At 47.9% G+C, this 24,885-nt stretch overlaps 3 protein-coding genes across 3 annotated transcripts; 2 read left to right on the top strand and 1 right to left on the bottom strand.

Moving 5' to 3' along the window:
• The first annotated feature begins 1,198 nt into the window (after positions 1–1,198).
• On the top strand, positions 1,199–5,382 carry LOC115151553 (transmembrane gamma-carboxyglutamic acid protein 1-like). The gene is made up of 4 exons (XM_029695583.1): positions 1,199–1,534; positions 2,309–2,354; positions 3,431–3,594; positions 4,303–5,382. The coding sequence occupies exons 2-4, from the start codon at positions 2,345–2,347 to the stop codon at positions 4,687–4,689; spliced, it is 561 nt and encodes a 186-aa protein (XP_029551443.1). The 5' UTR covers positions 1,199–1,534; positions 2,309–2,344; the 3' UTR covers positions 4,690–5,382.
• A 3,346-nt stretch (positions 5,383–8,728) lies between these two features.
• On the bottom strand, positions 8,729–14,760 carry cpox (coproporphyrinogen oxidase). Its single transcript, XM_029695582.1, has 7 exons — positions 14,117–14,760; positions 13,263–13,406; positions 12,933–13,043; positions 12,697–12,838; positions 10,072–10,290; positions 9,865–9,969; positions 8,729–9,345 (listed from the first exon to the last, which is right to left on the bottom strand). Exons 1-7 carry the CDS (start codon positions 14,613–14,615, stop codon positions 9,261–9,263), a joined length of 1,305 nt encoding a protein of 434 aa, XP_029551442.1. The 5' UTR covers positions 14,616–14,760; the 3' UTR covers positions 8,729–9,260.
• An 8,135-nt stretch (positions 14,761–22,895) lies between these two features.
• LOC115151252 (coiled-coil domain-containing protein 181-like) lies at positions 22,896–24,006 on the top strand. The gene is made up of 3 exons (XM_029695208.1): positions 22,896–22,916; positions 23,356–23,443; positions 23,555–24,006. Exons 1-3 carry the CDS (start codon positions 22,896–22,898, stop codon positions 24,004–24,006), a joined length of 561 nt encoding a protein of 186 aa, XP_029551068.1.
• Positions 24,007–24,885: the final 879 nt, after the last annotated feature.

Here is a 24,885-nt window from a genome sequence, read left to right as displayed (position 1 = left end):
ACTAGGCTACCTGCCACCCCTGATGTGTAATCATCAGAGATGATGTAAAAAGGCCTTGCCACGAGACACACTCGTCCTAAAGTCCTAGCATACAAATGCGCGCATACACACACACACACACACACACACACACACACACACACACACACACACACACACACACACACACACACACACACACACACACACACACAGACACACAGACACACAGACACATTGTTTGGGGTTAGGCTAGAGCTAGGCGATATGAAAAAAATCCATATCGCGATAAATTGCCTGAATTGATGCGATAAAGATAAATAGAATGCTGAGTTTATAACAATGTGCACAACAGTTATTTTTTTATTTTCATGATCCTTTAACCTACTGATACTAGTTTGATGGTTTTAGCCATCAATTGTCCCACTAACAATCACACAAACTTCACATTTCTCAAGTACAGACTACTTATCGTAAGGAAGGATATCAGCAGAGTGCCTACTATAAGAGCTCAGCAAGGCCAAATCCACAATCTTCTGTGAATCAGTGCACCATCTAGGCCATGTATACCTAAAGATCCTAACCTCTTGATGAGCTGGTGCAGTAGTCCTACTAACTTGGTTGGTGTTTTAGGGTTACGAAGGCCGCTACAGCTACACTACCTCCATCCTCTGGGAAATGTGCCTGGCTCTGCATTCATCAGTGTCTCTAGCTCCTCACGTGCCTCCTGGGTACACCGCCAATGGTCTCAGGGAAGTGGCATCCTACTTCTGACACCAGTGCTGCGAGTTCAGGGGATAGCCTGCCCTGAATGGGATGGAAACCCACAACCTTGGGTCTGTCAGTCTGACATCTAAACTATTGCACCAGAGATGTACAGTCAATCTACAGTAAATGTGTTGGCCAATGGTGTTTGTGATATAGGATACTAGAATATTGTCATCCCTTTAGGTTTATAGATTGATTGATAGTCTGATGCTACTGAGACCAACAATTAAACTATACCGTATAGTGCTATCTTTTTATGTTATTCAAGAGATCATTTAGTTGATATGTCATTTCAGTGCACAGTGCAGCACACATTTTGTTTCTAAAATGCTTAGTGGCTAGACTATGGTAGGCCAGTGCAGAACCTAAAGACCAAAGTCCATGCACTGACTGCTGTTCACTCAGGAGTCAATGCCCGCAAGACCATGGGAACCCCGTAAATCAAGTTTGACATGCAACATTTCCTGGTGCATAGCACAGCTCCAGTAGGCCTAATTGTGAACCGAGAGTAGTTTACGGACTATTTCATTCTTGCTGCACACTCACTCCCAGTTGGATAGTAATTCATAATGTAAAACTAATAATGATTGTGTAGAAATAGCACATAGAAGGGATTTGATGTCAGTCACTTGGTATGATGCGAGTTCTCGGTGACAAAAATTCCTGTTGACTGTCCCTTTAAACTGGAACAAGAAAATAGCTTTTGAACGGGCTTTTGCGCGTGCGTAGCAATATAATGGGGTCGAGGCGATACTGGAGTACAGAGCGCATTCCTAAAGGAAAATAGGTAAATAAAGTTCAATTCTTTACCATTTTCATTTGACAAATTAAATGCCTTGAATATTTCGTGTGTTCTTGAAGCGGCCCGCGGAAATATCTCCTCATTGGAATGATAGGAGTCGTTTGTTACAATGTAGTAAAGCAGACCGGGAGGTTGGATACAGATCATCCGCTTGTCAGCAAGCGAACCGTTAACCGTTAACCGTTAGCAAGACAAGCGTCAATCTCAGATGTTATCCATGACACATATAGGCAGCTATAATAATATTAATAATATCCCCAAAGATTACATCATGTATTTGATATAGCAGTCACTATAACTTATGTTTTAACTGTTCTAAAAAAAAAACGCTTGAACAATTCACATCCTGTGCGGCTTTCCAGGAGACGGTCAGAGCTGGCGCGTACGGCGCTGTGTTTATTACATTTGTGTTGGTCTTTCAGGCTATTTCGGTCATGGCAGTAACATTCCTGTCACCCTGGTTAGCTTTGGGTCAGTCGGTTTTTAGCCACGGATGTCTGAAATTCACAGCACACTGCTTGTGACGGTCATTTCCATTGGGCGGTTGTTAGGGCAGCACTTCAGTGGGAATAATAGTGAACATTGACGCTCTGTGGGAAAAGTGTCCTGAACACCCAGTGGAAATGATGGCCTACTTTCTAGTTTGGATATGTAGAATTCTGTAAATATCTGAACCACCTGTTGTATGACTCAGCTGTTGACCCGTTTCTGCTCATTAAAGTTGGTAACTGTTTTTGGTGAATGTTTTTCTATCAACAGACACTGTCACCCATCCCAAACAGAACAGAAGGAATCATGCGGAGTGGTAAGTTGTAGGCTATCCCCTAGGCCTACTAATCTACCTGCAGGGAAGGGCCTTGTTTAAACTCCATAACATGGTTGACCCAGGAAAATACAGTGAGTCTAATCTGGCATTCCTGGGGCGTTTAAACACAATATGGTTCCTGTCCACAGCCTCTGGTCTGATCCCAGATCAGCTAAACAGAGGGCTGCTCTGTCCGCCTGTCTTGATTCCAAGAGCTAGTTTCTCTTATGCTGGCCATGGTTGGCCCTTCTAATCAAAGAAGCTTTTGTTTTATACAGAAATGTAGTTAGTAGGCATTTCCCTCTTTTTCTACTTTCTTTGTATCAACCTCTGCCTCTTTTTCTCTTTGCCTCTCTCTATCCCGAGTGGCACAGTGTTCTAAGACACTGTATCTCAATACTAGAGGCGTCACTACAGACACCCAGGTTCGAATCCAGACTGTATCACAAAGGGCCATGATTGGGAGTCCCATAAGGCGGTGCACAATTGGCCCAGCAACGTCCGGGTTTGGCCGGTGGAGGCCGTCATTGTAAATAAGAATTTGTTCTTAACTGACTTGCCTAGTTAAATTAAATCCATGCCTCTCGCTATCTCTCTCTCTCGCTCTCTCTATCCCTCCCCCTCTATCCTCTCCCTCCTCTCTCGCTCCGTCCCTCTCTCTCTATCCCTCCCTCTCTCTCTATCCCTCCTATCCCTCTCTCTCTCTCTATCCCTCCCTATCTCTCTCTCTATACCTCCCTCTCTCTCAATCCCTCCCTCTCTCTATCCCTCCCTATCTCTCTCTCTATCCCTCTCTCTCTCTATCCCTCCTTCTCTTTTTCTCTCTCTCTATCCCTCTCTCCTATATATTTCTCTCTATCCCTCCCTTCTCTGTCCCTCTATCCCTCCCTCTCTCTCTACCCATCTCTCTCTCGCTCCCTCTCTATTCCTGCTTCTCTCCGTCTCTCTCTCCACCTCCATCCCTCTCTCTCTATCCCCCTCTCCGTCTGTCTGTTTCCGTCTCTCTCTCTCTGATCTTCCTTTCTTTTTCTCCCTTCTCTTTCCCTCCCTTCATGTTTTCTCTCTCTCTCTGACAGTGTTCTTGCCGTCGGACCTCGCCAACACAGTGCTGAGGCGTCTGCGCAGGGACAACGGCTACCTGCTAGAGGAGATCCGTCAGGGTAACATCCAGAGAGAGTGCAGAGAGGAGATCTGCACATACGAGGAAGCCAGGGAGGCCTTTGAGAACGATGAGAAAACTGTGAGTGAGATGCACGCAACCAGGGTTGGGGTGAATTCCATTTCAATTCAGGAAGTAAATGCTAAGCATTAAGGACAATTTGAATGTTTGACTTCCTTGTTGACTTTCTAAATTGAAATGGAATTGACCCCAACCCTGTATGCAACACACACAATTCTCTTTGTTTTGCTCTTGCTCCCTTATTGAGAGACACACACATTCTCACTCTAACAAAAACACTTGTAGTCCTACTCCAGTGTGCTGGCCAGTGGAATGTTCCTGTTTTTCAGGAAGGGGTGATAGTCAGCAAGAAGAGCAGCTGACTCCTTGAGAAAGAGAGAGAGCTGCTCAGTAGGGAGAGGATCATTACAATATCTATTGTCAGGGTGGGAAGGCAGTCAGTCACACAGAGGGATGTAGTGCATCACACACATACGGACAACTGTGTGTGTGTGTGTGTGTGTGTGTGTGTGTGTGTGTGTGTGTGTGTGTGTGTGTGTGTGTGTGTGTGTGTGTGTGTGTGTGTGTGTGTGTGTTTTCTGAAGCGTGACATTCAGAACGTTGCAGATGGAAATGGCATTTCTAGAACATTCCATATTACAGTGAAATCTTGATTATTTGTTACATTCACGTTCATTTCTTTGTTATATTCTTTAACATATAACTCATGCCCCTTGATTTTATTCTAAGCGGATAATTCTGAAGGTGTATCTCTCTGATTGGCTGCAGCAACAGTTCTGGGAGGAGTATGTGCGGGAGAGCAGTGGCGGGCAGCAGTTGGAGGGCAGAGTCCACTCCCTTTACCTGATCCTCCCCTTGCTCCTGGTGCTCCTGATCTCCGGCGTGGCCATCACTGTGTGGCGCTGCCACTCCCGCAAGCGCTCGGAACGCAACCCCGCCCTGGGCCACTCCCACCGGGACCCCACCCTATCGTTGATCTCCATGGACCAGCTCAGCGTCAACAGCAGCCCCGCCGACCCGGGCTCGGAGGTCACGTCGACGAGGGGAGGCAGAGGAGATCCACCCCCGTCCTACGAGGAGGTGGTCGGCCACACAGATGTGCACATAGAGACAGAGCCTCCGCCGTATGAGGACATCATTGGCCATGGGAAGTGATGTGACCCCCCCCCCCTCCATGCCCCGTCTCAACTGACCCTCCTCTCTCTCTGGCCCCCATCCAGCTAGATCAGGGGTGTCAAACTCATTCCATGGAGGGCCGCCTGTCTGCTGGTGTGTTTTTTCCCCTCTCAATTCAGACCTAAACCAGCTGAGGGGAGGTACTAACTAATCAATGACCTTCATTTATCAATCAGGTCCAAGGGAGGGAAAACCTCAGTGGAAGGAAGGAGGGAAAACCTCAGTGGAAGGAAGGAGGGAAAACCTCAGTGGAAGGAAGGAGGGAAAACCTCAGTGGAAGGAAGGAGGGAAAACCTCAGTGGAAGGAAGGAGGGAAAACCTCAGTGGAAGGAAGGAGGGACAACCTCAGTGGAATAAGTTTGACACATGAGCTTAGATCCTCCTGCCCTGTCTCACCCTCCGTCTCACCTCCCTCTAACTGTTATGTTACTACACTAACTCAGAGGTGTTGGATGCAATAACGTTGATGCTTGCACTGACCATCAGATAGGGGTGGAGTGATGGTGACGATGATACCAAATGTTTGATTTTGATATACCCAAATGTACAGTTATTTAACCATACTGCCATACATCAGTGATGTTATGACTACCCTGGAGGCTTGATGAATGGTGCATTGTAGGGTGTAAAGTAAAAAAAGAAAACAGTTCTGATTTCCATACTTCTAAAAAAGGAAATATATATATGGCAAAAATAACTAGTTTTTAATTTTTTTTACAATTCACTATATATATATATATATATATATATATATATATATATATACACACACACCGGTAGTTGTTTTGAATGTTCGGGGAGTGAATTGTAAAAAAAATAAAAAGTAGTCATTTTTGCCATACATTTTGGTTAGCTTTGTATACGTAGACTTGGATGGGTCTATCCCAGCGTCATATGAATTAGTCAGGGACAGTCAATATTCTCAGACCACATTCCCTACGGCTGCATCCCAAATGGTACCCTATTCCCTATGTAGTGCACTAATTTTGACTAGTCCACATGGGTATTAGTGCACTAAATAGGGCATAGAGTCTCCGTGTGACATTATGGGAGCTGTGCTGGCATGCAGCGCAGGCGTGACCTGCGAGGGAACATGGGACAGGAAGCTACAGACAATTACCCATTTTCTCTCTTTGGTCTACATACAGTATTAAATGTCACTACGCACAGTGCATGTGTGTGAGAGCGCATTTTTCTTTTACTGTGGATAACACTGACTGTATTGATAACAACGGTATGAAGAACATGAGGTGTGTGACAGAAGGCACTTGTGTTGAGGATCAAACTGAGCCGTTTGATAATGAATACTAGGACACAGTTGGTTTGGTTCTACTCAGCACTACTCACCAATAATATCATCAGCTATTGGTCAACTGTATATTTTACATGCTAATTATGCAACTGGGCGACTAAATGCAGACATCCTTAACACTAAATATCTGCGTAATATTCATTATTATAAGTGATATTGATACATGTAATATGACAAATGGCCCTGTAAACACTTATTTCTTGAGACAATGTAGAGTTTGACCGGGGTTCAATCTTATCCGCGTCAAAGTGCGTTGACATTTTAACAGTAATTCCCGATTGTGCCGACATTGCAACGTTTACTGTTAATGCGATCTCAGCGAACGGTGGGAACATTGCCTTTAGAAGGCGTATTGTCGACAGCGTTCTACGGATTGAAGTACGGCCTTTGTCTGCACAATAATATTTACACTGTAATTGTGCAGTTTCTCAACAACGCTTGTGTGATTATTTTTGTAGATTTGTTTTGCGTTGCATCACAACCATTCTGCCAAATGTGTTATACATCAGTTGTAGGGCTTGAGTGTGCACGGGGCCTGTGTAATCTGTACACCGGAGATGTATGAGAGGACTGACCTGTGGAACTGCAGCACTTGTCCCTATGCTATATGACCTGTGATTGGGATGTGCTGGTTGAGGTAGCCATTTTGGTTGGGTTTATGGCCCTGTCCAGAAATGGCCCTTACACCTTAAACCAGGGCTCTCCAATCCTGTTCCTGGAGAGTTACCCTCCTGTAGGTTCTCTCTCCAATCCTGTTCCTGGAGAGTTACCCTCCTGTAGGTTCTCTCTCCAATCCTGTTCCTGGAGAGCTACCCTCCTGTAGGTTTTCACTCCAACCCCAGTTGTAACTAACCTGGTTCAGCTCATCAACCAGCTAATTATTAGAATCAGGTGTGTTAGATTAGGGTTGGACTGAAAACCTACAGGAAGGTAGCTCTTCAGGAACAGTGTTGGAGAGAAACCCTACAGGAAGGTAGCTCTTCAGGAACAGGGTTGGAGAAACCCTACAGGAAGGTAGCTCTTCAGGAACAGTGTTGGAGAGAAACCCTACAGGAAGGTAGCTCTTCAGGAACAGGGTTGGAGAAACCCTACAGGAAGGTAGCTCTTCAGGAACAGTGTTGGAGAGAAACCCTACAGGAAGGTAGCTCTTCAGGAACAGGGTTGGAGAAACCCTACAGGAAGGTAGCTCTTCAGGAACAGTGTTGGAGAGAAACCCTACAGGAAGGTAGCTCTTCAGGAACAGGGTTGGAGAACCCTTCCCTAAACACTTGTGGAGATCTGAGAGGATTTGATGGTTAAAGCAGGGATGGGGCAACTTTGATGGTGGTGGGGGCTACAAAAAAACTCATGAGGGACTGCATACCCACATCCCCCCCCTTGACAGCAGATAAGTATACTTAATTTCATACAATTCTACTCATTTTGCCATGGGGCAGAGGAAAAATTGCTGTTTAACAGTAAATTTCCTGCAATTCTGCACATTTTGCCATAGGGTGGAGAGAATTTTTTTGCAGTTAATATCTGATTGAGATTAACAAAATCAATAGGGGCCCCCGGCTTATAATTTTACCATAATAAAAAGTTTAGATTGCTTGTTTTAGTGACCAGCTATGTAAAAATGTTTAGCTGACATGAGCTAATTGAACGACTAATCAGTGACTAGACGTAAGAGAAACGGCTGATGCACAACCACATTTGGAAATTGCACTTTGTGTTTTCTATTGTAACTCTCAACAGTAGTAAGTTGAAACCCTGACAGTTCCTATCATTATATTACTGATCTGATGGCCTTCGAAAGGGTCAGTTTCCCAGCCCTGTGCTAAAGCAATATGGGGATAGTTCCACCTTTCCCTCTGATAACAACTATTCCACCAAGCCTATTTTGCTTATATCTGTCCAATCATTTCAGATCTTTTAAGTGTCTATATGTAGGTGGTAGAAGACATGAGTTTCTGGACATGACCTATTATTGTACTGTTACCTTTTGAAATCCTGTTTTTACAATGCCTTAAGCAAACACATTCATGTAAATATATGGTAAACCTTTGGATATGTACTGAGCTTGAATTAATTTGTAATAAAATACTTTCAAACATGTGGAGCCATCTTCTGTAAGTGCCTCCAAATGTATCCAACCCTTTCCTTGTAGTATAAAACAAAAGCATGACGTGAGTACCATCTTTATCCATCCTGTGGACAATCTCTGCTATTTAAAAATGCTGTTTAAACAATCGTAACTATATATGTAGTGATTCATTAACCATGCCTAAATAGACCTGACCATTGCACCACCTGTTTGCTTCAGTGTGAATACACCCCTGGGTCTAACATGGCTGTGTTTACACAGGCAGCCCAATTATTATATTTTTTTCCACTAATGGGTCTTTGGACCAATCACGTCACATCAGCTCTTTTTCAGAGCTGGGCTTGTATTCAGCATTTCACTGTAAGGTGTACACCTGTTGTATTCTGCAAGGTCTACACCTGTTGTATTCTGCATTACTCTGTAAGGTCTACACCTGTTGTATTCGGCACATGACAATTTAAAAAAAAATCTGATTTGTGTGTTTTTAAAAAAAAACGGGCTGCCCAACTAGCTTCTTTAAGTATGTAACCAAACAATCCTGGTGCCCTCCCCCTTTCTGGCTCACCAGACTAGATCCTGGGTTAGAGAACAGAAGATCACAAGCTCCAATCTTGACGATGCACTTTCTCATAGAACTTGTATTAATAAATTCTGTTGGTGGATGACAGATAGGATATAAAAACATATTTAATGATGTTTTACATCAACGGCGTAGCCCACACACACCGAGGGGTTCAGATCCACTTTCTCTTCTTGTACACATTCAGCACGAACAGATAGAAGAAAACAGTTTGAAAACGGTTTTTCCTTTTCCCCCCTCATCTGTTTGGTGCCTAGACTGCCTGGTGAACACAACCAGAGGGCACTGAGAGACAGATGAAGCAATCGATCCAAAAAGGAAAAGACATCCATGATAAAGCAATTCAGGCAGTGGTAACAAGGCTTATCAGACACAGACATTATTAAAACAAAGTGTAAAAGCAATAAGAGCGAGTGTGCTTTTTCTAGTAACACTAGCTAAGTGTCTGTGATGAGTTTGCAGTTGAGTTGACCAATGAGAAAAAGCAACGATCTGCAGTTGAAAGGGGACAGACACCTGTTCCAGTCATCACCAGGTTGAGTCAGGATGTTATCGCCATGGCAACGTCCGTGTCAGACCCACTCCTTAGGGTTTCGTAACACCTCCAGCATATCGGCCTCCAGGGTGCCTTTAGGAGGCTCATGCATGTACTCCCACCTGGGGAGAGAGAATACCGTCAGCATGAATGAGAGACCTGGGGCTACTTCAGAGTTGACTCCACAGGCCCGTCTCTGGTTGATACAATAGGACGCACCACACGGACATACTGAGTACCGTCTCCTTGACTCAACGGGAAGCCAGCTCTCATTTCCTTTCAAATTCATCTGTTTTATGGTTATTGTTTTAACGTTGTTTCTTACCCTGGCTGCGGTACACTACGTTTCCCAATTGGAACAATAAAGAAATGGATTATATGATTGGAAGATTGATTGGTAATATGATTGATTGGTAGATTGACTGACACTAGCATTTCCCTCTCTGAACCTGTGCTATTAACCAGGGAGAGATGATCACGACGCTGATGTGATCCCTATTCTCATGTCTGTTCAACAACACACATACATTCCTGTAGACAGTAGCACACCCATAGTCCTCACCAGCCCAGTACCCAATCACCAGTGATATACACTCAGCGCTAGCAGCAGCAGCACGACCGTGTGATGCCACAGAACTCACTTGGCTGTGAGGGGCAGGGACATGAGGATGCTCTCGATCCTGGAGCCTGGCGTGGCCAGTCCAAACTTCACCCCTCTGTCATACACCAGGTTAAACTCCACATACCTGAAAACACACACGCACAAGTTAGAGACAGAAGACAGGCATGATTGTGAGAATTCACACACGGTGTATTTATTAAATGGCACACACATCATCTGTACCCACCTTCCTCTCCGCACCTGCTGCCAGTCCTTCTCCTCTGGGCTGAAGGGATCATTGAGGTGTTTCTGGACGATGGGCAGGTAACAGGGCACCACGGTCTGGGCACAGCTCCTAACGAAGCTGAACGCCTCCTCCTGGCTGGGAGAGTCCAGGTCGTCAAAGAAGATGCCACCGATGCCCCGCGTCTCGCCACGATGGGGGATGTAGAAGTACCGGTCACACCTACAGGGCAGCACAGCAGGAGGAGTGTTTTGAATGAACTAAGCTTGAGGAAACATGTTCTGTTGCATGGTAGCACTACTTATACTGCTTTAGAACTTAGATTCAGCAGGCTTTAAATAAAGTGTTTCCCATGTTATTAAGATTTACAGTCCCTGCAAAATTGCATAACAACTGGTACAGTGCAGTACCATCAGAGTCTGAGCCCCGTCTAAGCCGGGGAGTGGTGGTGGTGGGGGGGTTCTACTAAACTATATGGAACAGTTTTAAGGAGGTCATACCAAGGATCATTTAGCTATTTGATTTAGAATTTTAAGACCCATTGAAGTATCCAAAATATATATATATTTAAAAAATTATATTTGAAGAGCATTTATTTTTTGGTCATACTGCTATACAACACTGAATAACATATTCACTACATGGAACAACAGAGTCCCAAAAACATGTAAAAAAGGAAGTATATTCTGATGCGTCTCTCATATATTTGAGAGGAAAACTTTTTTACATGCATTTAACCCCATATATTTGGCATTAAATATATACATATATACTTCCATACATGTTTTCAACTGGTACCGGGGGACCTTCAGATGAGTCTTGTGAGGCCTGTGGGGGTCTGAGAGGAAAACAACCGACATGTACTGTTAGCTTCATTAAATAGTACCCGCAAAACACCAGTCTCAACGTCAACAGTGAAGAGGCGACTCCTGGATGCTGGCCTTCTAGGCAGAGTTTCTCTGTCCAGTGTCTGTGTTCTTTTGCCCATCTTAATCTTTTATTTTTATTGGTCAGTCTGAGATATGGCTTTTTCTTTGTAACTCTGCCTGGAAGGCCAGCATCCAGGAGTCACCTCTTCACTGTTGACGTTGAGACTGGTGTTTTGCAGGTACTATTTAATGAAGCTGCAAGTTGAGGACTTGTGAGGCGTCTGTTTCTCAAACTAGACACTCTAATGTACTTGTCCTCTTGCTCAGTTGTGCACCGGGGCCTCCCACTCCTCTTTCTATTCTGGTTAGAGCCAGTTTGCGCTGTTCTGTGAAGGGAGTAGTACACAGCGTTGTATGAGATCTTCAGATTCTTGGCAATTTGGAATAACCTCGCATGGAATAACCTTCATTTCTCAAAACAGGAATAGACTGACGAGTTTCAGAAGAAAGTCTGTTTCTGGCCATTTTGAGCCTGTAATCGAACCCACAAATGCTGACGCTCCAGATACTCAACTAGTCTAAAGAAGGCCAGTTGTATTGCTTCTTTAAATCAGGACAACAGTTTCCAGCTGTGCTAACATAATTGCAAAAGGGTTTTCTAATGATCAATTAGCCTTATAAAATTATAAAATTGGATTAGCTAACACAACGTGCCATTGGAACAGGAGTGATGGTTACTGATAATGGGCCTCTGTACGCCTATGAAGATTTTCCATATTCCAGCAACAATAGTCATTTACAACAATAACAATATCTACACTGTATTTATGATCAAATTGATGCTATTTTAATGGACAAAAAAAATGTGCTTTTCTTTCAAAAACAAGGACATTTCTAAGTCACCCCAAACTTTTCAACGGTAGTGTATATGTCCTTGAGACTCTAACCTTTGTAAAGAGGGGTGTAGCCCAAACGGTTCATATTAGTGTGTAGCCAAAAACGGTTCAGACAGAAGTCGACAGACCGGCTGTACCGAATTTAGACGAGTCTCCTGACACTTGTGGAGGTGGTAGAGCAAAGGTCGTGAAAGTCTCGTCTTTCCATAGAGACGTCGTAATAGTTTTATAGGCCAAACCGTTCGGATGCTACAGACGATTTTGTGAGAAGACTGATTTTCGGGATGTCTCATGGTCTGACAAACACCACTCTAGCTCTGTCACCTGTCATAGTGATACATCGGCGGAGGTGGTGGATTGAAATGCATCCAATGCAAAAAAAAACAGATCTCTAGTTTAAACTGACGGATTTTTGTATTATGCCAATGAGATTTCCTTGCGGGCATCGACCTCGGGCTGAAAACATGGTAGAAATGTAGAGCTACTAGATTCAATGACTCTAGACACAGAGGTAGTTATTAGGTTAGAATAATGATATTACGCTAAATGAAAATGCAACCAAAAGTTATTTAAAAATACAACTACTGTATGTTTGACTTGAGAAGTTCAAGATAATGTCAACCTGGGGGAAAAAAATGGCAGAACTGAATGAATGTGTAAAACGCAAAGAGCCTATAGGAAGCCACACAACACTGACACACAAAGATGAACAGTACCCACACTCACTCACAATGTAATTTTCTATCTAGATACCACTGAACAAACGGTCTTCTTATCAATGCTGAACAGTAGAGGCCCACCCAGTGTAGTCACACACACACACACACACTTTTTTCACATCGTGTCACAGATACGTGTCGTACCACTTCTTGAAGTCGGGGTAGTACTGAGGGTGATGTTTGTCACAGGCCTCCTTCAGACTGTTGTGAAAGTGAGCACCATCCTCCTTATTGACATAGGTAGGAGTCAGGTCTGTACCCCCACCAAACCACCACTGTTTAGTACCTGGGGGGAGAAAAGAAAGAAAGAGACAAGAGTGATCATTCATTATGTCCGCTCTGACTATTGAATGGTATGAGATCATAGGTCACAGCCTCACCGTCTCCTTCTTCTATCTCAAAGTATCTGTAGTTGAAGTGCACTGTGGGAATGTGGGGGTTCGTGGGGTGGATGACGGAGCTCACGCCCATGGCACAGAACGGCAGCTTGCCTGGGAGAGGACAAAACAATACAATTAAATACAATTCATCTCAACCATAGTCCGACTCAAGGTTCCAATCCTGATTCCTTTAACACATTCTGTTATCAGAACGGCCATCTCTGGTCTTGGGTGAACCATGTACCATGAGGTGACACACTGTACTGCAAGACAACAGAAAGTTCTGCTGTAGTTTATGAGGTTGATATGAACTCTGAGGGCTTTACTCACCATCTTTTCCTTTGAGGACCTTCCCTCTGCTGCGCATCTGCTTGGCGGCCTCCTCGGTCAGGTTCCCAAACACCACGGACACGTTAACCCCCGCCTTCTCAAACACCTTCCCATCCTGCAACACACAGCTGATGCCCCCGCCACCTGAAAGACAGACAGACGGATTGACCGACCAATGGACGAACAGAGACGGAAACAGACAGGCATGGACGAACAGAGACGGAAACAGACAGGCATGGACGAACAGAGACGGAAACAGACAGGCATGGACGAACAGAGACGGAAACAGACAGGCATGGACGAACAGAGACTGAAACAGACAGGCATGGACGAACAGAGACGGAAACAGACAGGCATGGACGAACAGAGACGGAAACAGACAGGCATGGACGAACAGACAGACGGAAACAGACAGGCATGGACGAACAGACAGACGGAAACAGACAGGCATGGACGAACAGAGACGGAAAGACAGGCATGGACGAACATATAGGCAGCACAGAGACAGACAGGCAGACTTTATGTTATTACACTAAAGAAAGGCCCAAAACCCCAAGCACTTTGCTATATTGCCATACCAATACTGCCATGGGTTCAGAATAAGACCGTGTGGCTGGTTACTAGACCTATCTGGACTAAGGACAGGGTGGACAACCTTCGGATTAGTTTTTGTACATTCATTGAACACTTCTATGTTTTGCTTGTGTCATTGTGAATGTGCCAGGGTTGATAGTTGCCAGATCCGTAGTTGCCAGATAGGCCTAAGTAAGGTTATACACCGGATTTAGGTAGAGGTTGACTGACTAGTCTATCCATGGGCGCACATTGGCACGTGCCAACCGGGAGATACTTGCCTTCTTTCCGTTCCCATCGGTCCACTTTGAACTTGCCGCCGTCCACCTCCTCGAGCGCTCTGCAGAACTCCGCCTGCGTCTCCATGATCAGCATCTCCATCCTCGTGCACATCTCTTCTTTCCTCTGCTGCAGAACTTTGACGTCGGTACACGGCGGAGACATGAATGTCTTGCATTTCTCCGCTATCTCCGTGTCCTTCTCCTCGGTTTTGGGGATCACTGACGCCATTTCAGCTCGCTGAAAGTGAGTAGCGCCGGCCACAAACCCCGCCACTGCCGCCGCTGCTCCAGCTACCAGCACTGCGCCTCTCCTGGTTCGCCCAGTGGCTTTGGGAACCCATATCACTCTCGGAAGCGAAGTTAACCTGCGGACTGAAGTTTTAAGGAAGACAGAAAGGTGCGAGTCCACTCTGGAAGCTCCCTTTGAATAAGGAATCAAACATTGTCTCACGGTGGTTTGCGCCGTTCTGTTTATGGAATAAAGAACGATGGTAGCCATGAGTAGTAAATGATCTAGCTGTCGTCTCCGTGTAAAATGTACAAGTTGGTAGACATCTAGCAAAAACGGAGAAATACTATCACCAAGTTGACAGCCGTGCAGGCAGACACTTCTCTAAAGGTCCGGGGGGGTGTGTACTTGCTTTGAACCGAGCGATGAAGCCTGGGAAATGGTGTTTCCGAGGAGACTTTGCAGGCTTGTTTAAGTGATAGTGAACTGCAGCAAACAGCAAGACCCACAAGCCAGTGCTGTTCTGTAGGCGTGTCTTTACTAACCAGAACGTGACAAGGGACCCGTCGCGCTCTGTCAAGATAAGAGGAATTGGCGCATAATGACTGATGGATTTATTTTCTTGTTCCTGTAACGCACGAAGAAAATGATGCCATATGCATTTTTTTCTCACACAAATCGTAGATTAAAATGATCAGAAAAAGGATTGCTTTGTGCTCCAACCTTTTTAAAAAGGTTGTACAATATTAAAGCTGCCCCATTACGCAGACGAACGGAAGTGTGTTTGGGTTGGTTCTTCTATCCTTGTGGTGGACCTAAAATCCTCACAAGGATAGAAAAACATGGAACATTCTCCCTTGTGGGGACACGTCTTCATGAGGACAAATGTTATTTTAAGTTTAGGGGTTAGATTTATGGTTAGGGTTACAATTAGGGTTGGAATTAGGATAAGAGGTGGGTTAGGGGTTTGGGAAAATAGGATTTCGAATGGAAATTAATTTTAGATCACTATAAGAATAGAATAACAAAACGTATTTGTGTGTGTGTCTGTTTTCTGGTTTAAGCATGTGCATGTTGTTCTAATTATCTATGACAACAGCAATATTAACCCCTAATTAGTTACGCCAGGGAGAGGAAGAAGCAGAGGAGATGATCTGGACCGGTGTTCTGGCTGAATCACGAACATGTAGGCCGGTAAAACAGACAGACAGAGTCCATAGAAGAGGATATAATACAAACGTGTTTTATTTTTATTCGCGGTGTGTTTATTTTGATGGGATTGTATTTGCAACTTCTCTATTGCATACATAGCTCTTCGTTTGTTGTTATTTTAGGCTTTTGTCATACAATAAAGCGTGTAGACTATGTTTGTAGAAATAGCAGCCAATTGTTAAGCAATAAGGCCCGAGGGGGTGTGGTACAGCTAGTGGCGGATCTTAATCACGACGCAACGCGGATACACCACAAACCCCAGAGGTGCCTTATTGCTATTATAAACTGGTTACCAATGTAACTAGAACAATACAAATACATGTTGTATCGGTATACGGCTTTCAGCCAGTCAGCAATCAGGGCTTGAACCACCCTGTTATAATAATATTTAGACTACGGAGAGCTTTATCCCATTCTAGGCTGTTTACTCGTGGACCATAGAAACCAGACTACGTCTGACTGTTTGTCACATCATGCTATCCTGTTGTATCAGCAGGATTTTACAAGCTGCAATACATCTAACAGTAACTCCGATCGCAGTTAAGACAGTGTATCTCACAATATCGTCCCATAATGTAATGCAAACTGCAGCTGTAGCAGGTTGAAGTGTTTCTCCTGCGCTATGCATCATTCGGCCAGGAGAGGGTCATCATGAGTCAGAATGAATACAGGTCCACTATACTATATGACTGATGATCTGTGAGTTGAACGCTTGTGATGCGTGCTTACAGAGTTGGGAATTGTATTCTCTTTTTGTGTTACGAGGGATTGTCAGTGCACAAACTGCCCCGATCTGGTGTAAATTGAAAGAGAATTGACTTTGGCCTAAAGGCAAATATGGATACTCTTTGAAAGTTCAAAGTTGGGGCAATCTTCACCAGTGGAGGCTGCTGAGTTGAGGAAGGCTCATAATCATTTCTGGAACGGCGCTAATGGAATGGTATCTAACAGATATAATCCATTTGTTTGATACCATTCCAGCGTATTCCGCTCCAGGATTACCACAAGCCCGTCCTCCCCAATTAAGGTACCACCAACCTCCTGTGGACTTCACCAGTGGGCCTGCTCTGGTTGATCCTGTCTGGTTGATCCTGTCTGGTTGATCCTGTCTGGTTGTTCTGCTTCATTTGAAAAAGACAAGTCAGGTGGTGACCAGCACCAGGACCCAATAGGAGAATGAGGACAACATTTTTGAAGGACCTGGATTGGCTGATCAGAGAGGAGGGGAGGGGTGACTGCCAGGTAAATCAGTGGGGATTGGTTGATCAGGGAAGAGGGGAGGAACGACGGCCAGGTAGGTCAGTGGGGATTGGTTGATCAGCGAAAAGGGGAGGAGCGACAGCCAGGTAGGTCAGTGGGGATTGGCTGATCAGTGAGGAGGGGAGGAGTGACTGGCAGTAGGTCAGTGGGGATTGGCTGATCAGTGAGGAGGGGAGGAGTGACTGGCAGTAGGTCAGTGGGGATTGGTTGATCAGTGAGGAGGGGAGGAGTGACTGGCAGTAGGTCAGTGGGGATTGGTTGATCAGTGAGGAGGGGAGGAGTGACTGGCAGTAGGTCAGTGGGGATTGGCTGATCAGTGAGGAGGGGAGGAGCAAAGGCCTGGTAGGTTAGTGGGGATTGGCTGATCAGTGAGGAGGGGAGGAGTGACTGGGAGTAGGTCAGTGGGGATTGGCTGATCAGTGAGGAGGGGAGGAGTGACTGGCAGTAGGTCAGTGGGGATTGGTTGATCAGTGAGGAGGGGAGGAGTGACTGGGAGTAGGTCAGTGGGGATTGGCTGATCAGTGAGGAGGGGAGGAGTGACTGGCAGTAGGTCAGTGGGGATTGGCTGATCAGTGAGGAGGGGAGGAGTGACTGGCAGTAGGTCAGTGGGGATTGGCTGATCAGTGAGGAGGGGAGGAGTGACTGGCAGTAGGTCAGTGGGGATTGGTTGATCAGTGAGGAGGGGAGGAGTGACTGGCAGTAGGTCAGTGGGGATTGGCTGATCAGTGAGGAGGGGAGGAGTGACTGGGAGTAGGTCAGTGGGGATTGGCTGATCAGTGAGGAGGGGAGGAGTGACTGGGAGTAGGTCAGTGGGGATTGGTTGATCAGTGAGGAGGGGAGGAGTGACTGGCAGTAGGTCAGTGGGGATTGGCTGATCAGTGAGAAGGGGAGGAGTGACTGGCAGTAGGTCAGTGGGGATTGGCTGATCAGTGAGGAGGGGAGGAGTGACTGGCAGTAGATCAGTGGGGATTGGCTGATCAGTGAGGAGGGGAGGAGTGACTGGCAGTAGGTCAGTGGGGATTGGTTGATCAGTGAGGAGGGGAAGAGTGACTGGCAGTAGGTCAGTGGGGATTGGCTGATCAGTGAGGAGGGGAGGAGTGACTGGCAGTAGGTCAGTGGGGATTGGTTGATCAGTGAGGAGGGGAGGAGTGACTGGGAGTAGGTCAGTGGGGATTGGCTGATCAGTGAGGAGGGGAGGAGTGACTGGCAGTAGGTCAGTGGGGATTGGTTGATCAGTGAGGAGGGGAGGAGTGACTGGCAGTAGGTCAGTGGGGATTGGCTGATCAGTGAGGAGGGGAGGAGTGACTGGCAGTAGGTCAGTGGGGATTGGTTGATCAGTGAGGAGGGGAGGAGTGTGGGAGTAGGTCAGTGGGGATTGGTTGATCAGTGAGGAGTGACTGGCAGTAGGTCAGTGGGGATTGGCTGATCAGTGAGGAGGGGAGGAGTGACTGGCAGTAGGTCAGTGGGGATTGGCTGATCAGTGAGGAGGGGAGGAGTGACTGGCAGTAGGTCAGTGGGGATTGGTTGATCAGTGAGGAGTGACTGGGAGGAGGTCAGTGGGGATTGGCTGATCAGTGAGGAGGGGAGGAGTGACTGGGAGTAGGTCAGTGGGGATTGGTTGATCAGTGAGGAGGGGAGGAGTGACTGGGAGTAGGTCAGTGGGGATTGGCTGATCAGTGAGGAGGGGAGGAGTGACTGGGAGGAGGTCAGTGGGGATTGGCTGATCAGTGAGGAGGGGAGAAGTGACTGGCAGTAGATCAGTGGGGATTGGCTGATCAGTGAGGAGGGGAGAAGTGACTGGCAGTAGATCAGTGGGGATTGGTTGATCAGTGAGGAGGGGAGGAGTGACTGGCAGTAGGTCAGTGGGGATTGGCTGATCAGTGAGGAGGGGAGGAGTGACTGGCAGTAGGTCAGTGAGGATTGGCTGATCAGTGAGGAGGGGAGGAGTGACTGGGAGTAGGTCAGTGGGGATTGGCTAATCAGTGAGGAGGGGAGGAGTGACTGGCAGTAGGTCAGTGGGGATTGGCTGATCAGTGAGGAGGGGAGGAGTGACTGGCAGTTGGTCAGTGGGGATTGGCTGATCAGTGAGGAGGGGAGGAGTGACTGGCAGTAGGTCAGTGGGGATTGGCTGATCAGTGAGGAGGGGAGGAGTGACTGGCAGTAGGTCATTGGGGATTGGCTGATCAGTGAGGAGGGGAGGAGTGACTGGCAGTAGGTCAGTGGGGATTGGTTGATCAGTGAGGAGGGGAGGAGTGACTGGCAGTAGGTCAGTGGGGATTGGTTGATCAGTGAGGAGGGGAGGAGTGACTGGCAGTAGGTCAGTGGGGATTGGTTGATCAGTGAGGAGGGGAGGAGTGACTGGCAGTAGGTCAGTGGGGATTGGCTGATCAGTGAGGAGGGGAGGAGCAAAGGCCTGGTAGGTCAGTGGGAATTGGTTGATCAGTGAGGAGGGGAGGAGTGACTGGGAGTAGGTCAGTGGGGATTGGCTGATCAGTGAGGAGGGGAGGAGTGACTGGCAGTAGGTCAGTGGGGATTGGTTGATCAGTGAGGAGGGGAGGAGTGTGGGAGTAGGTCAGTGGGGATTGGCTGATCAGTGAGGAGGGGAGGAGTGACTGGCAGTAGGTCAGTGGGGATTGGTTGATCAGTGAGGAGGGGAGGAGTGACTGGCAGTAGGTCAGTGGGGATTGGCTGATCAGTGAGGAGGGGAGGAGTGACTGGCAGTAGGTCAGTGGGGATTGGCTGATCAGTAAGGAGGGGAGGAGTGACTGGCAGTAGTTCAGTGGGGATTGGTTGATCAGTGAGGAGTGACTGGGAGTAGGTCAGTGGGGATTGGCTGATCAGTGAGGAGGGGAGGAGTGACTGGGAGTAGGTCAGTGGGGATTGGTTGATCAGTGAGGAGGGGAGGAGTGTGGGAGTAGGTCAGTGGGGATTGGCTGATCAGTGAGGACGGGAGGAGTGACTGGCAGTAGGTCAGTGGGGATTGGCTGATCAGTGAGGAGGGGAGGAGTGACTGGCAGTAGGTCAGTGGGGATTGGTTGATCAGTGAGGAGTGACTGGCAGTAGATCAGTGGGGATTGGCTGATCAGTGAGGAGGGGAGAAGTGACTGGCAGTAGATCAGTGGGGATTGGTTGATCAGTGAGGAGGGGAGGAGTGACTGGCAGTAGGTCAGTGGGGATTGGCTGATCAGTGAGGAGGGGAGGAGTGACTGGCAGTAGGTCAGTGAGGATTGGCTGATCAGTGAGGAGGGGAGGAGTGACTGGGAGTAGGTCAGTGGGGATTGGCTAATCAGTGAGGAGGGGAGGAGTGACTGGCAGTAGGTCAGTGGGGATTGGCTGATCAGTGAGGAGGGGAGGAGTGACTGGCAGTTGGTCAGTGGGGATTGGCTGATCAGTGAGGAGGGGAGGAGTGACTGGCAGTAGGTCAGTGGGGATTGGCTGATCAGTGAGGAGGGGAGGAGTGACTGGCAGTAGGTCATTGGGGATTGGCTGATCAGTGAGGAGGGGAGGAGTGACTGGCAGTAGGTCAGTGGGGATTGGTTGATCAGTGAGGAGGGGAGGAGTGACTGGCAGTAGGTCAGTGGGGATTGGTTGATCAGTGAGGAGGGGAGGAGTGACTGGCAGTAGGTCAGTGGGGATTGGTTGATCAGTGAGGAGGGGAGGAGTGACTGGCAGTAGGTCAGTGGGGATTGGCTGATCAGTGAGGAGGGGAGGAGCAAAGGCCTGGTAGGTCAGTGGGAATTGGTTGATCAGTGAGGAGGGGAGGAGTGACTGGGAGTAGGTCAGTGGGGATTGGCTGATCAGTGAGGAGGGGAGGAGTGACTGGCAGTAGGTCAGTGGGGATTGGTTGATCAGTGAGGAGGGGAGGAGTGTGGGAGTAGGTCAGTGGGGATTGGCTGATCAGTGAGGAGGGGAGGAGTGACTGGCAGTAGGTCAGTGGGGATTGGTTGATCAGTGAGGAGGGGAGGAGTGACTGGCAGTAGGTCAGTGGGGATTGGCTGATCAGTGAGGAGGGGAGGAGTGACTGGCAGTAGGTCAGTGGGGATTGGCTGATCAGTAAGGAGGGGAGGAGTGACTGGCAGTAGGTCAGTGGGGATTGGTTGATCAGTGAGGAGTGACTGGGAGTAGGTCAGTGGGGATTGGCTGATCAGTGAGGAGGGGAGGAGTGACTGGGAGTAGGTCAGTGGGGATTGGTTGATCAGTGAGGAGGGGAGGAGTGTGGGAGTAGGTCAGTGGGGATTGGCTGATCAGTGAGGACGGGAGGAGTGACTGGCAGTAGGTCAGTGGGGATTGGCTGATCAGTGAGGAGGGGAGGAGTGACTGGCAGTAGGTCAGTGGGGATTGGTTGATCAGTGAGGAGTGACTGGGAGTAGGTCAGTGGGGATTGGCTGATCAGTGAGGAGGGGAGGAGTGACTGGGAGTAGGTCAGTGGGGATTGGTTGATCAGTGAGGAGGGGAGGAGTGACTGGGAGTAGGTCGGTGGGGATTGGCTGATCAGTGAGGAGGGGAGGAGTGACTGGCAGTAGGTCAGTGGGGATTGGCTGATCAGTGAGGAGGGGAGGAGTGACTGGCAGTAGGTCAGTGGGGATTGGCTGATCAGTGAGGAGGGGAGGAGTGACTGGGAGTAGGTCAGTGGGGATTGGCTGATCAGTGAGGAGTGACTGGCAGTAGGTCAGTGGGGATTGGCTGATCAGTGAGGAGGGGAGGAGTGTGGCAGTAGGTCAGTGGGGATTGGCTGATCAGTGAGGAGGGGAGGAGTGACTGGCAGTAGGTCAGTGGGGATTGGTTGATCAGTGAGGAGGGGAGGAGTGACTGGCAGTAGGTCAGTGGGGATTGGCTGATCAGTGAGGAGGGGAGGAGTGACTGGCAGTAGGTCAGTGGGGATTGGCTGATCAGTAAGGAGGGGAGGAGTGACTGGCAGTAGGTCAGTGGGGATTGGTTGATCAGTGAGGAGTGACTGGGATAGGTCAGTGGGGATTGGCTGATCAGTGAGGAGGGGAGGAGTGACTGGGAGTAGGTCAGTGGGGATTGGTTGATCAGTGAGGAGGGGAGGAGTGTGGGAGTAGGTCAGTGGGGATTGGCTGATCAGTGAGGACGGGAGGAGTGACTGGCAGTAGGTCAGTGGGGATTGGCTGATCAGTGAGGAGGGGAGGAGTGACTGGCAGTAGGTCAGTGGGGATTGGTTGATCAGTGAGGAGTGACTGGGAGTAGGTCAGTGGGGATTGGCTGATCAGTGAGGAGGGGAGGAGTGACTGGGAGTAGGTCAGTGGGGATTGGTTGATCAGTGAGGAGGGGAGGAGTGACTGGGAGTAGGTCAGTGGGGATTGGCTGATCAGTGAGGAGGGGAGGAGTGACTGGCAGTAGGTCAGTGGGGATTGGCTGATCAGTGAGGAGGGGAGGAGTGACTGGCAGTAGGTCAGTGGGGATTGGCTGATCAGTGAGGAGGGGAGGAGTGACTGGGAGTAGGTCAGTGGGGATTGGCTGATCAGTGAGGAGTGACTGGCAGTAGGTCAGTGGGGATTGGCTGATCAGTGAGGAGGGGAGGAGTGTGGCAGTAGGTCAGTGGGCTGGTGGGTCGCCCGTCTCTTCCTCTGTCTGTCAGAGTGGGGTGTTGTACTCCTTGTGTGCCACGTCTCAGTGTCTGAGTGTGAATCCATGTCACTAACCAGGTTTCCAACATTATTATGTGACTTAAGTACATGCCGGATTAAAAATGTCACGAGAGGCCTGATGGAAAGGTGGGATCTTTTTGTGTCGGTAAAATTAATTATCAGAGAAATGTCGGTGGAAACACTTTCAATGCGCAAATATTGATAAAATCGAAGTAAATGTGAAGTCATGCGATGACTGGTCAGGAAAACATGCAGTTTATTAGGCTACAGATTAAATAAATGATGGTGAACTTCACAGGGGGGTGAAAGTGCAAGGTGATGAGCTTGATGCTCCTTTCCAATAAATATCGAGGGTCTTGAATACGGCTCTGCACTGGATATATTATTGATAGCAGCACACACACGCACGCACGCACGCACGCACACACACAGTCGGCATGTCTCTCACAAAGTATTTTTTATTTGATACATGGGAAATGAAGTGGAAAAGGTATGTTTATGTGCACTACGTCATTCCGCACAGTTTTTTTTTTTTTTAATCCCCAACAAGTACATTTCTAGGAAACATCTCTGGTGGGAGTCATGCAGAATGTAGAATATTTTCCAATTGGACGGAAACCTAGCTACTGAGTCACATTCAGACACTTAACTTTCACTGTGTCAGGGAATATGGCTCTGCACTGGATAAATTATTGATAACCACACACAGACACACACAAAGTCGTCAAAGTACCTAATTAACATATTGCTTGCTAACACACTATCTGTTGAGAGACTCGGGTAGATATAACTATCACTCAGATCTCTCCTGGGATGTATTCACTCGGAACCGAACGATAGCAAACGTTACAAAACTGGACATTTGGCCAATAAAAACGTTTTGCTACAGTGTGCACTAATGATAATGAACCGTTGTTCCTCCTCAACAGCACCCTGACTATGAGGACATCAACGTCGAAATAGACAAGGAGGAGGAGGAAGAGGAGAACAATAAGCGAGGAAGGAAGGACAAGAAAAGCCCAAAATAGGAGAAGAGAGCGTGCAAGGAGGAGAGGTGGCCCTCGCTTTTGGAAACTCTGGAGTTCGACTCCAACTGAGACAGTCCATATAAGGGCGGATCCTCTGTAGCTCTGCCCCCTCCGGTGCTGGAGGACCAACCTGACGAAGAGAAGTACATAATGGAGAAGATCCAGCTGGCCAATCGGCTGCTGGGGGATCAGCAAGCACCGGACATGACTCTGCGCCGACGCCTTCACTTCAAAGAAACGCTGGTGGATCTGGTGATGCCCCCGTTGAAGTATAGCGAGAGCTACAGTGGCGCCACCCACAGGACAGAGGTGGTAGTACAGGAGTGCCACAGCCCGATCAACGGCAAGGACATGGAGGTAGAGAGGGAGGTGTCGGGTAAGCACTCTGAGCTGACAATCTCCCCACATGAAGCTGAAGGAGGAGGGCAGGGTAGCAAGCCTGGAGGTGGAGGTGGGGAGGGAAGACAGACGGTCAGCCTGAAGGACATGGAGAGCCACAGCCTGATGTTGCCCCCTCTCAGGGCTAGTAGGCAGTCGTCTCAGGACTACTAGGCAGTCGTCTCAGGGCTAGTAGGCAGTCTCAGGGCTAGTAGGCAGTTGTCTCAGGGCTAGTAGGCAGTCTCAGGGCTAGTAGGCAGTCTCAGGGCTAGTAGGCAGTCTCAGGGCTAGTAGGCAGTCTCAGGGCTAGTAGGTTGTTGTCTCAGGGCTAGTAGGCAGTTGTCTCAGGGCTAGTAGGCAGTCTCAGGGCTAGTAGGCAGTCGTCTCAGGGCTAGTAGGCAGTTGTCTCAGGGCTAGTAGGCAGTTGTCTCAGGACTAGTAGGCTGTTGTCTCAGGGCTAGTAGGCAGTCGTCTCAGGGCTAGTAGGCTGTTGTCTCAGGGCTAGTAGGCTGTTGTCTCAGGGCTAGTAGGCAGTCTCAGGACTAGTAGGCAGTCTCAGGGCTAGTAGGCAGTCGTCTCAGGGCTAGTAGGCAGTCTCAGGACTAGTAGGCAGTCTCAGGGCTAGTAGGCAGTCTCAGGGCTAGTAGGCAGTCTCAGGGCTAGTAGGCAGTCGTCTCAGGGCTAGTAGGCAGTCGTCTCAGGGCTAGTAGGCAGTCTCAGGACTAGTAGGCAGTCTCAGGGCTAGTAGGCAGTCTCAGGACTAGTAGGCAGTCTCAGGGCTAGTAGGCAGTCTCAGGGCTAGTAGGCAGTCTCAGGGCTAGTAGGCAGTCTCAGGGCTAGTATGAAGTCTCAGTGTGGGTAGACAGTCCCAGTGTGGGAAGCCATATTGCTGCTGTTACCATAATAACTTTAAGGGCTCGATTCAACTTCGGCGATACGGATTGAATCAAACCCTAAATTGTTTGTCAAGAGTGTTTTTAAGTTTATTCTTACGTTTATTCATTTATAGTAGTGACATAGATGACTATAGATGTTAGAGATTTAAAAAGAAAG

The sequence above is a fragment of the Salmo trutta genome, chromosome 17, assembly GCF_901001165.1.
Source record: "Salmo trutta chromosome 17, fSalTru1.1, whole genome shotgun sequence".
In the NCBI taxonomy this organism is placed as follows: domain Eukaryota; kingdom Metazoa; phylum Chordata; class Actinopteri; order Salmoniformes; family Salmonidae; genus Salmo; species Salmo trutta.
This window is presented reverse-complemented; position numbering and strand designations above follow the sequence as displayed.